General features: G+C 36.2%; 1 protein-coding gene across 1 annotated transcript; it reads right to left on the reverse strand.

Annotated features, from left to right (window-relative positions):
- Nucleotides 1-5,991: 5,991 nt before the first annotated feature.
- On the reverse strand, nucleotides 5,992-11,942 carry LOC107768312 (digalactosyldiacylglycerol synthase 1, chloroplastic). The gene is made up of 7 exons (XM_016587433.2): nucleotides 11,053-11,942; nucleotides 9,843-9,875; nucleotides 9,153-9,240; nucleotides 8,332-8,816; nucleotides 7,970-8,236; nucleotides 7,434-7,783; nucleotides 5,992-6,812 (listed from the first exon to the last, which is right to left on the reverse strand). The coding sequence occupies exons 1-7, from the start codon at nucleotides 11,686-11,688 to the stop codon at nucleotides 6,287-6,289; spliced, it is 2,385 nt and encodes a 794-aa protein (XP_016442919.1). The 5' UTR covers nucleotides 11,689-11,942; the 3' UTR covers nucleotides 5,992-6,286.
- Between the last annotated feature and the right edge of the window lie 846 nt (nucleotides 11,943-12,788).

Consider the following 12,788-nt stretch of genomic DNA (forward strand, 5'->3'; position numbering starts at 1 on the left):
TAAAATTAAGAAATTAAATTAATAATTCTAAATAATAAAATAAGTGTACACCAAAGAAGAGAAAGAGATGGAACGAGTGTACCGGGATTCCGGATGCTGCATTAAATTTGATATCAAAAATCAAACTTCAATTCATAGACCGATACTTGATAGTTAATACTTGATACCACACTTCACTTGAATACTTGATATTTGATAATAATAATTTTGTAATGGCTAAACTAAATATTTGATGAAACTTGAAATAATAAGTAATTGGGAATTTAAGAACAATAATCAATATTATCAAGAGAGAATTAGAGTAGTAAGAGAGTGATTTGTAAGAAAAAATGAAGAAGAAGGAGGATTATTTATAATTTTTAAAAGGTTAAAATTATAATTTATCAAAATATTAGGAGTGGGGGCTATTTTCTTAATGGGGTAGGCCGAAATGGCCATTTCTGCAAAAAAGGGTCGTTGGCCAACAGTCATTTTTGAATTTGACCGTTGGCAGCGGTCCAGAAATTTTTTTAAAAAAATTGTAACGAAAACCGGGCTGGACCGGGCTGTAGCCCGTTAACGGTTACCAGGCTAAGCGGGTTCCGGTGTACCGGTATCCAAAAATTTTTCATCTAAAACCCGCTCCTTGCCCAACCCGTCCCAGCCCGCCCCCAAACGCTACAGTACCAGGCTGAACCGGACTGAACCGGGTCGAACTGGGTTGTAAATGAACCAGCCCAGTTCGATTAACAGGTATAGTATGAGCACAAACTTTAACCTATTAGAGGTGAAAATTTTGGAAAGTTGAGCTAAACCAAGCCATGGAACCACCACCATTAGCAAAGATGGTTGGTAGACCTAAAGTGAAAAGGTCAAGAGAAAAGGATGAGGTTAGGAAAATGCAAGGAGAATGGTCAACTTCTAGAAATGGTCTTCAAATAACTTGTAATTTTTGTGGCAAGCCAAACCATAATAAAAGAAAATGTCCATTATCCAATAAGGTATACCTAACTTTCTTAATTTAAATTTCAGTAAATTATTTATACTTACAATCCACTTTTTACTGATACAGTCCCAAAATGTGCAAGACCACACTCAAACAACTCAAGACCAAGAATTAGAATTTTTCATGGCCCCTAATCTTGGTTTTACTGTACAAGACCAAAGAAATGCCAAGTCAGGCTAGTCAACCAAGTGAGCTGTCCAGTCATCAATCTAGTCAGTACATTCAAATGCCAAGTCAGTAATCCAGTCAATATACCCAGACAACTCAGATGCCAAGTCAACAATCCAGTCAATACACCCAGACAACTCATATGCCAAGTCAGCATATTCAAACCAGAAGAAGGCTTACTCAAGCAGACTTTGGTGCAGAAGCTGATCCAGTTTTGAGGCCTAAAGTTGTCTCTGACATTAAGACTAGACTTCAGCATAAAAATCAACAAAATTCTGGGGCTAGGAAGATACAATTCATAGGGGATCACACCGGTAGCTCACAACCAACACAACTGACATACTCCCCAAAGAGAACTACCTCGAAGATAAAGGAGGCAATGACAACAGCTCAACTATTGGGTGTGAAAGAGAAAAAGATTGGTAAACTTAAAGCTAGGAGAGGCAACGGGAGGGGAAATGGGGAGTAGTGTAACAAGTAATGATGAATGTAATATACATTTTCTTTCTTTTTTGCATGACTTTTTGACTATATGATGTTTGTTCATGTTCTAGGTTTTTAGACAAGTAAATATTGTGACAGTGGTACAAGTTTTTAGATCACACATTTAGTTGTCTAATAGCAATATTTTGTTGGGCTTAAATCTTGAAACAATGTATGTTTGCTACTCGATTAATGGCATCGTTCTTCTTATCTATCTATAAGAGATAATGTTGTTGGGCTTAATGATTTTTCTTATATGCAAACATTTGTATGAGACTTATACTATCAACAAAAACTTCATTTAATACCAACAAAGGACCATTACAAGTGCAGTATCACTAAACGCATCAACAACTACAACATCCCAGATTGATAAACAAAAAAAAGTCTTCAACAAAATCTACAGAATTACAACATTTGAACCAAATAACCTAACTACACTACATCATCTTGAAAACTAGCACCAACACAAAGACAACCCAAGAAAAAATAATAAACCACTTCATCATTTGTAGTTATCCTCCATCCTAGCCACATTCTCTAAGTTTGCTGAATTAATTCCCTCTATCTTTTTCATTATTTTCTCCATTTTTAGTCTTTTAACAAAAACAAACTCTTCCACATCCATCATCTTCTTCAGATAATTTCTTCCAACTTCCACGGACTTTAGTGAAGCATTCAAGTTGTTGATTAACATCGTCACATGTGGTGGCATCTCTTCATCCCGCCATTACCACAAACCACATGAAGTTTCCTCGTCAAAACGAGGGCATTTATAAAATCTATGACCATCGTTCAAATGAGTCTTAGCCACAAAATAATTTACAATTAAACCACAATGACGCGACGAAACAGAAGAGATAAAATTTGTAGATATCTTGAAGTTCTCAACTTTTACAACCAAATGCAAGATTCAAAAGAAAAAACAAAAATTAATTAGTTGAAAAAGAGAAATTTTGGGGAAGAAGTTTACATGAGCAACCTGGTGACCTAGAACTAAATTGGGGAAGAAAGAGACTGAAATAGGTGGGTAAAAGGTAAAGAAAATGGGGGTATAAGGTACAAAAAGTGGATCGGATCGGTTAAATGGGTCGAAAAATATCCAATTATAATTTCAGCCCCACAGAGCCACATGGCCAAATGAAAGGTTGCCATATCATTTAATGAGAGAGCCACATGTGTTGTCGTTAGTCGCGAGGGTACTTTTGATAATAGAATTAACATTCCATATATTTTTAGACGCATAGATGGACGGGAGGGGGGTTCTAAATCATTTACCATACGATAGGGGTACTTTAAGCCCTTTTCCGTAATGTGAATTATACTATTTTGCTCATTGTTTATTTGTTTTCAAAGATTTGAAAGAATAGGTTTTCAACTTCACCATTCCTATTGTGGAAACACAACTCGAGACGAAAGAAATTAGTAAGTATTAGGTAAGGAATGAAAAATATGAAAATAAGAGTATTCGTTCCTAAAAAAATGGTTCCGTTTCTTTTCTAGTTTAACAATTTGATCCTAAAGTTTCACGATTACTTAGTGTAGGCAATTAAAATTTTATTAAATTTAAATTCATAAGAAATTTGGATTTAATCTCAAATTAAATATATCTTGGCCCAAATAAATATTATGGGCTAATATATATTGACTTAATTATTTAAATCTAATTAAATTGATTTAAATAAAGGTCCAATATTATTGGGCTATCCCATTTAATTGGGCTAAAGTGATGAGCCTACTTCATTAAGCCCAAGATGTCATCTTCCTAGAGGCCTAGTTTGGTGTTGCGTGTTATATGAAGTGGTACGTCATGTCAAGCGGAAGAGCCAATAGGATCATGCCACGTGTCAAAATGACAAGGCATGCCAAGTCACATTAAAAGGCTAATGAAATCGCGCCACGTGTGCAAGTGACATATTATGGCCAATCAAATGCGGCATTGTCACACTTCAATTTGATTGGTCGGAAAGAGTTTATTCTTATCATAACTCTTCTCTCCCACAACTATAAATAGGGGTATTCATAACCCAGAAAGGACACCAGAAGTTATAACAAGAAGCAAGAGAGAGCTCGTGGATCAAACGCCGCAAATTTCTCTACAAGTTTCAAACTTCAAGAAATCAAGTTCAAGACTTCAAGCAATCAAGTTCAAGTCCAAGAAATCAAGTTCAAGCTCAAGAACAAAGAAGAAATCAAGGTTCAAGGAGTACGAGTTCAAATCAAAGTTCGTGCTAGTTGAATTCAAGATCATCGTTCGTGGCAACAAATATTGATTCAAGATCAAGCTCAAGGACCCTTGAATTTATTTACTATTGGAAAGAAGAATCAGAGGATTCATAGAAATTGTAACACTCATATTGTTTGAAATAAAATACTATGATTGTTACAATATTTTTTTATCTTGATTTTATTTTCTCGATGCAAATTTATTGTCTACACTTAGTACTCCCCTAATAATTTTGTATATTTCATATTGTATGTCAATCACCAGAAACTAGTCAGCCTCTTTCTTGGGTTGATTAAGTAAATTAGTGAGTAAATGCTAAAAGTTGACACTTGAGAAACTAGAGTCTACCTGAGGATTTTCAAAATATATATTTTTTCTAGGGAAACTACCAGGTATGTTCGTACATAAGTAGCTTATGACAAAAATTGATAAATTCATAAAATATTAGTCAAATGTTACAAATATTAGTCAATTAGCTATTTGTAGCCAAAACAAGGTCAAATATTTGCTTTCTATTGAGTGGATGTTATTAGAATAGATTGGGCATATCTTAAGGAGTTTGAAATTTGAATCTCAGTTTTGGGATGATTTGGTGAGTTTTGAAGTTGTTTGAATTGAAAATTCGAAGTAAAAGATAAACATGAAAATAAATAATGTATATTACACTGTGTATAATTTGTGTATCACATATGTATCATATGTGTATAATATGTATATCCATATATACTTGTGTGTAAAATATATATATGATACTTGTGTCGTAGAAGAATCTTTTAAACTCGTTTTTAACTACGAATTTTGATATCAAACCAGTCCAAATTACCTTAAATCTTGATCAAATTTTGTATATTGTCTCATATGTATGTTATCAACGAATTCCGGCCAATACTCATTGATTTTGCCCTATTTTTAAAAAAAAATATTTTATATCATTGGTAATGACTTTTGACTCCAAACTAGTCTAACTCGCGTTTAAACTTAATCAAATTTTGTATATTGCTTCATCTATGTGTTTTCAATGTATCACAACAATACCCATCAAAAAAAAAAAAATTTGCCTATGTTTTTTTAGTGTTGTATATCACTGGTAATTGTTTTGGCTATTTTTGATAGCATGACTAAAATGGCTAATATTGGTAAATAGTGTCTTTCTTTGGTACATTCCCCTAAGATTCCCTATTTTTATTGATCCTTAATCAGTACTTCAGAAGGTATGTTTATCACATGTCAAAGAAGCACAAAAGGATGGTATTATTCCTCGTAGCTTAAGATTGAACCCTTCAAATCATAAATATGGGCCCCCATTCATCCAACAAATCTATTTTCTCGGGCGAAGCGCACAAATAACCGCTTGGAAGACCGGCATTTAAAGAAAATCTGAAAATTATAAATTATCTAATTGTTAGCCATCTTGGAATCAAGCTTCAGACCTCAGGTATCAAGTTTCAAACTTTGGACCCGATTGCCAAAGCTTAATTTCATACCTTAAGTCTGAAGCAGTTCAAACTTCGGGTCTGTAGTTCAGCTTGACCAGTTTTCAGACGTTAAGGCTGAAGTTTGAAAACTTCCGACTTACCCCTAAGGGTCTGATACTCTAATTCGTTTGCCTTCTTCAAGCTAAACAGATGACTAGAAAAAACTGGCTACGTTTTAAAAAGCACCTGCAAAGGTGGATAGCCTGTGCAAATTCTACTATTTTATCCTGGGAGCTGCATCAAACTCTTTGCCAAGTAGCAAAATGTACATTTTGACTTAGATAGTAGCTATTGAGTTATAGGCCACAAGTTCGAGTCGTGGAAGCAGCCTCTAATGCTTGCATTAGAGTAAGTTGCCCACATCACACCCCCAAAGGTGCGGCCTTTACCTGGACCTTGCGTGAATGCTGAATGTTTTATGCACCGAACTGTCATTTTTAGTAGTAGTTGAGTTCATTTAGTTCCTTTGCGCGGGGTTACACACACTTTCTTATATAACGAAAGAACCACAAATTCTCAACCAAAGCAGCCTACAGATATAATCAATTTCTTTTTGCAAAAAGTGGCAAGTAATTTAGAGTCACTTTCGTGCTGCTACAGTCTGAACGACTGAAACTACAATATAATTATAGTCGCACAAGCATAGTACAAAGTTTTCCAACTTTGTAAACGAATTTTGACTATTAATTCTAAATTTGGAGTACCTCCAGTACAATTACCTGAAACTCAAGCATATACCTAAAGAGAAACAGAAGAGGTATGACTATTACAGGTTACAAACTTTAAGTATGACCCTATAAACTGCCCCTGCAGGTTTAACTGCATCAATAGCTAGAAAGCATCAAGACCTAGACCTTTAGAATTGGAGCTAAGAATTATCATCCAGTTTGCATGACATCCTATTATACATTTTAGAAATAATGATATACATGTTAGTTACGTATCTATTTACCAGCCATATATTGGGTTTTCTACCTGAGGAGGCAAGAGATGGAGATCTTTGCAATGCTCCTTGTCATAATCCCGAGATCTAGGTATTGCGCCAGTACACAACCTCAAGAACTCGTTCCCTGTGAAACAATTGTGAGTAAATGCCAGACCCCCATCAACCATCTCTTCTAGGTTTGGCAAGGAAACTGATTTTCCTATGACCTTCTGACGCCTCCTGTCCAGACTTGTTTCACTAGCCAAAACCTTATCGAGGTCGGAATATTCCATGAATCTCTGGGTAGCAGCTTCCCATGAAAGCTTGTATTGCTCCTCGGGAGTGAGAGGTTGAGGCTCGCTGGACATTGCCTCTTGAACTTTTGCGACAAAGTCATCAGGTGTCCTATAAGTCAAGCAATTCGGGAATGCCTGGAAAAACTCATTTGATGGGTGATCAGCACACACTACAAATTTCCCCATTGCAAGAGCCTCGGCCGTGGCAGTACAAAGCACATCACTGATACTAGGATTTATGAAAACCTTGTAACTGCAAGCGAAAATATGTACATTAAGAAGCTGAACACAAATCAAATAGGGAACAAGAAAATCGGAAAACTCAACTACTAGCATCAAACAAAAGGCAGCAAGTGGTCTGCACTCAACATCGTTAATTAATCTTAAGATCTAGCAATAGTATCACGTCAATGAAAAATCCTCAAAACAAAAAAAATGCATTCGGTATTAATAGGAGATGCAGAGAAAAAAGTTGAAGGCTTTATACAAATAACCTTGTTCATTAGGTATCTAACCCTCTAAAAGAAGAAGAAAATTTTCGGCCAAGTAAAATTGAAATCCCACGGATGAGTATATCTGTCACATACTCTACATCTTAACAAAAATCAGGTAGAACATGTGCTCAATAACTCTTCAGGTTAGCGCATAGCTGATCATACAAATATCTGTACCATCTAAGTCATTGATAAATTAACAGTAATTCTAATCATTGTGCCACAGGACAGAATGCTAATATTGTCAGTTCCATTAAAATTCATTAATGATGCTTTAGATGATCGCACCAAAATGGAAAAAGATGTACTAAATAATGTCTATTTGTTGTAACAACTTTTACATTCTTCATTAGTAAAAAGTCCTACTGAAGGATTCTTACCCATGAAGAGAATCATCTGCATGGTCTCTACCTTTCATGAAGTTGACATTGAGATTTAACCTCTTTGCTGTACTTTGTACTTCATGAGCATCTTCCCCATTGCCATATACATCCAAATTAAAACCATCAAGGTCAGTTTTGTGGTTTGCTAACAGATCTATCAACTCCCGGTATCCCTTCGCCCAAACCATTTTGCCTAAGAAATATGCTCCTTTAGAGAACACTTGCTGGCCGCTTTGTCTATCTGCAGCTGCTTTTTCTCCTATTTTCAGAAACTTTGGATTGACACCATGAACATTGCAGACCAAAGACTTGGGTAAATCCTGTGTAGCAGCAGAAAGGCGAAGAACCTAAACAGCAAAATTGACATCTCAATTAGGACCAACAAGAAATAACACGCAGGGTGCTTTAAGATTATAAGAGGACATGGTGCTTAAAATGCAGAGTTAAAGCATCTTCCAATGCGTAATGTATGTACCAACTGTTTCTCTTTATCTCTTTTTACCATGGAAAATTTAGTCCATAGACTAACATACCTTGTCACAATATGCTCTAGTGACCAAGTTATTAACGTGTTTCACAAAAAATGCCTGAAGAGCCCCATTCTTTTCCCTCTTGATATATTCCAAATAGTTTGTGTGGACGATGCCAACAACGTGGTTAAATTTATCAGTCCAACGTTTGCCATGGTGGTACCAATTGAGATGTTCTGGCTCCTCTAAAATCGCAATATCGGCATCTCTTGAAGGGATAAACTGAGAAGTGTCTCCAGCTGGCATTATACTCCGCCTTTCTTTGGAGAACTGGAAGGAAAAAAACATGTGTCATATAATCACATCCATCTCAACATCTTCGCCTATCATAGTATAATTTATTTAGATAGTTAATCAGGGATTACCTTCCCAGGGTAAAATGAAATCTTGAAGTTTGCCTTGAAACCAATTCTCTCCTCAAGCCAATTGCGTATATAAAGCACCTGATCTTCAGGTGAACTAAAAGTGAGCTGGTTTGGATAAACTAGCTCTTGGTCGGATTTACATAGCCATGGAACCAGCAATGTAACATTCTGCTTTTCTGATTTGGCTAAGTAAGCCGCTCGGAATAGAGGATTTACAGCAGTTCCTGTCATCCAAGGAAGGCTAGCAGTTGTTACTATTGCTACATGCCTTTTATCACCTGATAGGTTCTGCTTGGTAGAGTCTCCCCAAAATCCACCTTCATAACAATGACCAGTACTCTGAAGAACACTGGCAATTCTTAAATCTAGTTCATCATTCATAATTTCACCTTCAGTCAGTGAGGACCCTTCTTCGGGTAAGGAATGTAGCAAAAGTTTGCTTCGTCCTTTGCTGCATATACTATCCACAATCTTTTCTGATATATCTGCAAACAATTTAAAGACCCAGAGAAGATGGCTTATAGTGTCTACACACAGACAGACATTTAAAATTAATTTAACAATTAAAACAAAATAAAAAAGAGAGCAAAATTCAGTTTATGCTTGTAGACCTTCAACAGATTAAAGACACTAAGCATCAAAAAAGGAAAAAGAAAAATAAAGAGCATTCATGTAGACTATATGTTCAGCTTGAGTACAGCAAACAGAACAAATATTTAACATTTAGCATTTCAAAGAAAAAGTATTCCAAACAGAACATAGAAAACAAAGACAATCCAAGATCATACTAATTAATTTGTAAATGAAAAATGAACTATTACCTCTTCTTATTCCGATTTGATCCAAAAATGGGCTCGACTGTCTAACTAAATATGCTAACAATTCTGGCACATCAAGTGGTGGCACTCCCTGCATAGATGAAGAATGTAAATAAGAGGAAGAAAATGTTTCTAGTCTGATTGCTTTCAATCTACTAGAAATGAATTTCATCCTAGTTTAACTCCACCAACAATTTAACCCTCAGAGACTAGTTCCTAGTTAAAAACTTATGAATTAATAAAGGTTAAAATCCAATACATTCGCAACAGTGAAGATATTTGGAAAAAGAGGCTACAGGATAGGAAGAGAAAATAATAGAAGGAAATGAAGAGAAAAATAAGAGAAATGCTTATGCTTTCTCTTGTTTGGAATAGTGAAAAATAAGAGAAAGTGAAAGGAAAAAGATTCCTCCTCTCGCTTATCAAAGAAAAATGGTCTCTTTTTTATCGTGAAAAGACATCAAAAGAAAATGTTATCTCCTCCCTGTGGTTTCTTCCTATACTTCCCATCGCCTCATAGATTACAACAAAACTAGGCACGGGAAATGCATTGATTTTCTCTACTTGTCTCTTCAATGCGCTTCCTTTGTCAACTTTTGAAGTAAAGTATTAACCAATGGGCACAATCCAAATCAAATGCATAAAACCATATATAATATAACCTCATCAAATATTAAAAGATAAGACACCAACCTTTGTGTCTTCTGGTTCCTTGCAAATTGATTTCTGGAAACCCATTGGAAAAACAGAAAAACAATATATTAATCACATGGATCAACATCAATTAATATAAATGTGAACAGACAAAACTAATAAGTAACACGAAAACACATAATGGTAAAGGAATCGAGAGACAGAAGGAAAAAACTAAAAGATCTAAAATAAGGAACCCCACTGTCCATGCCTAACAAGTTGGACAAATTCAAGCTTGTCCTCATTGCAACCCAAACTACTCATGTATAACATTAAACACTAAGTTGCATATAAAAAAAAAACCACCAACCATTTGACTAAATCCCGTAACCCAAGAAAATCTCCAGAAATTACTAGCATGAAGATGCTACAACCTATGGAAAAACCAACTCCACCATTAGCACCACAAAAACGGAAGTTTCAAAAAGAGAAATAAAGTATCAAGAAAATATCTAGCATATATGAGAAACATAAGTACCACCTGATGAGGCAGAGGCGCTTATCCTGAAAAGGAGATAGGATTGCAAAACCTAACCTACTAAGTGATCCTACCATCCAATTAATACTTTTAAAACTTTACCTGGAGAAGGCATATCAGATAATAATGAATCGTACAGTAAGAGAAGGGTTGAGGAAAAAGAACCACAGAAGGGTGGTCTTTAATGCTCTATTTTACTTGATAAAAAATGCATCTTTAGTACTCGAGGAACAAATGGAATCTCAAATGCAAAGCTAAAAATGTGAATACTAGCACCGCCTTAAAACATATACAATCTTGTTAAGATTACTTGTGTCAAAAAATTGAAGAACAAAACTCAACTCCATTCCTCTGATGAATTAGAGGTTTCTTAGGATTTATTGTTTAGGGAGAAGAGGCGACTAGCTTGTTATTGAAATACTTTGTTACTGTCACAGAGTAGCAGCTCATAACAGCTAGCCTAAACAGATCATTCATCAAAACCAAACACCGACCATATTTAAAAGTACAACAGATCATTTGACAAATCAAAACAGAAGAAGAGGACTATACTCATCCAAGATTCCTTTTTTTTTTTAAATGGCAAATCATTTCATCAATGATTGTAAGTCGAAGCTAAAATACTACGAGCAAAATTACACTTTCTACAAGCAATTATGTTTTTAGTCCATGAATGAACACCATAAATAAGTTTCCATAATAAAGCATGATAATAATAGTGAATAAAATTACCAAGCTTGATTTTACTTTCACCACGAATTCACTATTCTTTATCCCTTCAAATATATCCACCGGCGACGAACTCGAGCCGCCCTTTAGATCCACCTCTAGCTCCCTTAACCGAGTCTTGAAAGCCTTAATCGGCTCCCAATTAAATTCCCCAAATTGCCCTTCTTCCTTAAACCTCTCTCTCCTCCACTTCCTCCACCTCTCTCTCTCATCTTCCTCTTCCTCTTCCACTTCCGCCACAATCACATTCTTTATCGCCGACAAATCAATCCGGAGCTTCCCCTGCGTCGGCCACTTGAATTCCGGCGAGGAATAAGCCCTACGAATCTCTGAGAGCTTCGGACGGAGCTTTTTCACGAAATCGATCTCCGCTGGGATCGTAGTGGCAGATGCCGTAATTGTTGAAACAGGAAAGGGCGATTTCGATGCAGAATTTATGAAATTCTCCAGTTCTCGGTCCGCTAAATTCTTAAACGAGTTCGCTCGGTTTTTAATGAGCTGAAGATCCGCGTCCGCTGATGATCTTACCTCTTGCCATCCTTTCGAGATGAATGACAAAGCTTTCTCCGCCGTCACGACCGACGAACTCGCACCTGCAGACGACCTCGTCCTCGTCTCCGGCGGCCTGAAATTGATCATTTTTCCTGTCAGATTTTGATAATTTCTAGGGTTTCGAGAAGAAATTGGAGTGTTCTCCAATGGGGGAAGAAATGAGGAAATCAAAAAGGAGGGGGCGGCTGAGAATTAACGGCTTAGGATTTGGGGATTAAAAAACATATTTTGTTTTGCATGTGAGAGATGACACGTGGAGGAGCACGTAAGGATGAAACCGTGTTGATTGGATTCGCGGGAAATGAGGTGGAGGTATGGAGTTCACTGATGTGGATTTCCTCACGTGAGTAGATAATGGAATTTATATGGAGTAGCATATTATGGGGAGGGGTCAATTAATTTTTTGGCTCTATACAAACTTGATTTTAGTTTTACGACTCTTTTTTTATATATGAGAGATTTACTTTTACACGTAAGAAATCTGTATTTTACACATAGGAGATCTAAAAAGGTCATTTTCTTAAATTCAAAATTGTAAAGGGGCATAATGTACAAATGTAAAAATAGCACGGACTAGCCAGTTTTCGGACTGGTCATTCAAAAATAGCCAGCGTTTGCCAAGTCAACGAAAAATAAACATTATTTTGCTGCAACAGAGACCGGTCCAGTATAATATACTGAAGTTCGGTGCACCTGTGTATGAACTTGGAACTCCAACACGTAGAAAGTTCCAGCATAATATACTGGAGATTTGAACACCTGTGTATGAACTTCCAGCATATTATACTGGGCTGGTATACTTTGTTGGAACTCCAGTATATTATATTGGAGTTCTGGTATACTTATGTTGTAACTCCATTATATTATGCTGGAGTTCCAGTATACTTATGCTGGAAGCCTGAAACTCTAGTATAATATACTGGAGTTTCAGTATACTTATGCTGAAACTCCAATATAATATACTGGAGTATTTTTCGGATTTTGAGCAGTGTTTTCGTTCATATTTATCTTTACATGAAAAATGGCTAAAATTCGATTACTTTTGAAAGTGTGGCTATTTTTGAATGACCACTTGTAAATCTGACTATTTTTAAATTTCTCCCTGTACAAATAGCACGGGGCGGGGTGTGGAGGGGGGGGGGGCGCCTTTAATTTACAGCTTAGGGCATTTGAAAAGGCAACGCATA

This window comes from Nicotiana tabacum, chromosome 24, assembly GCF_000715075.1.
Source record: "Nicotiana tabacum cultivar K326 chromosome 24, ASM71507v2, whole genome shotgun sequence".
In the NCBI taxonomy this organism is placed as follows: domain Eukaryota; kingdom Viridiplantae; phylum Streptophyta; class Magnoliopsida; order Solanales; family Solanaceae; genus Nicotiana; species Nicotiana tabacum.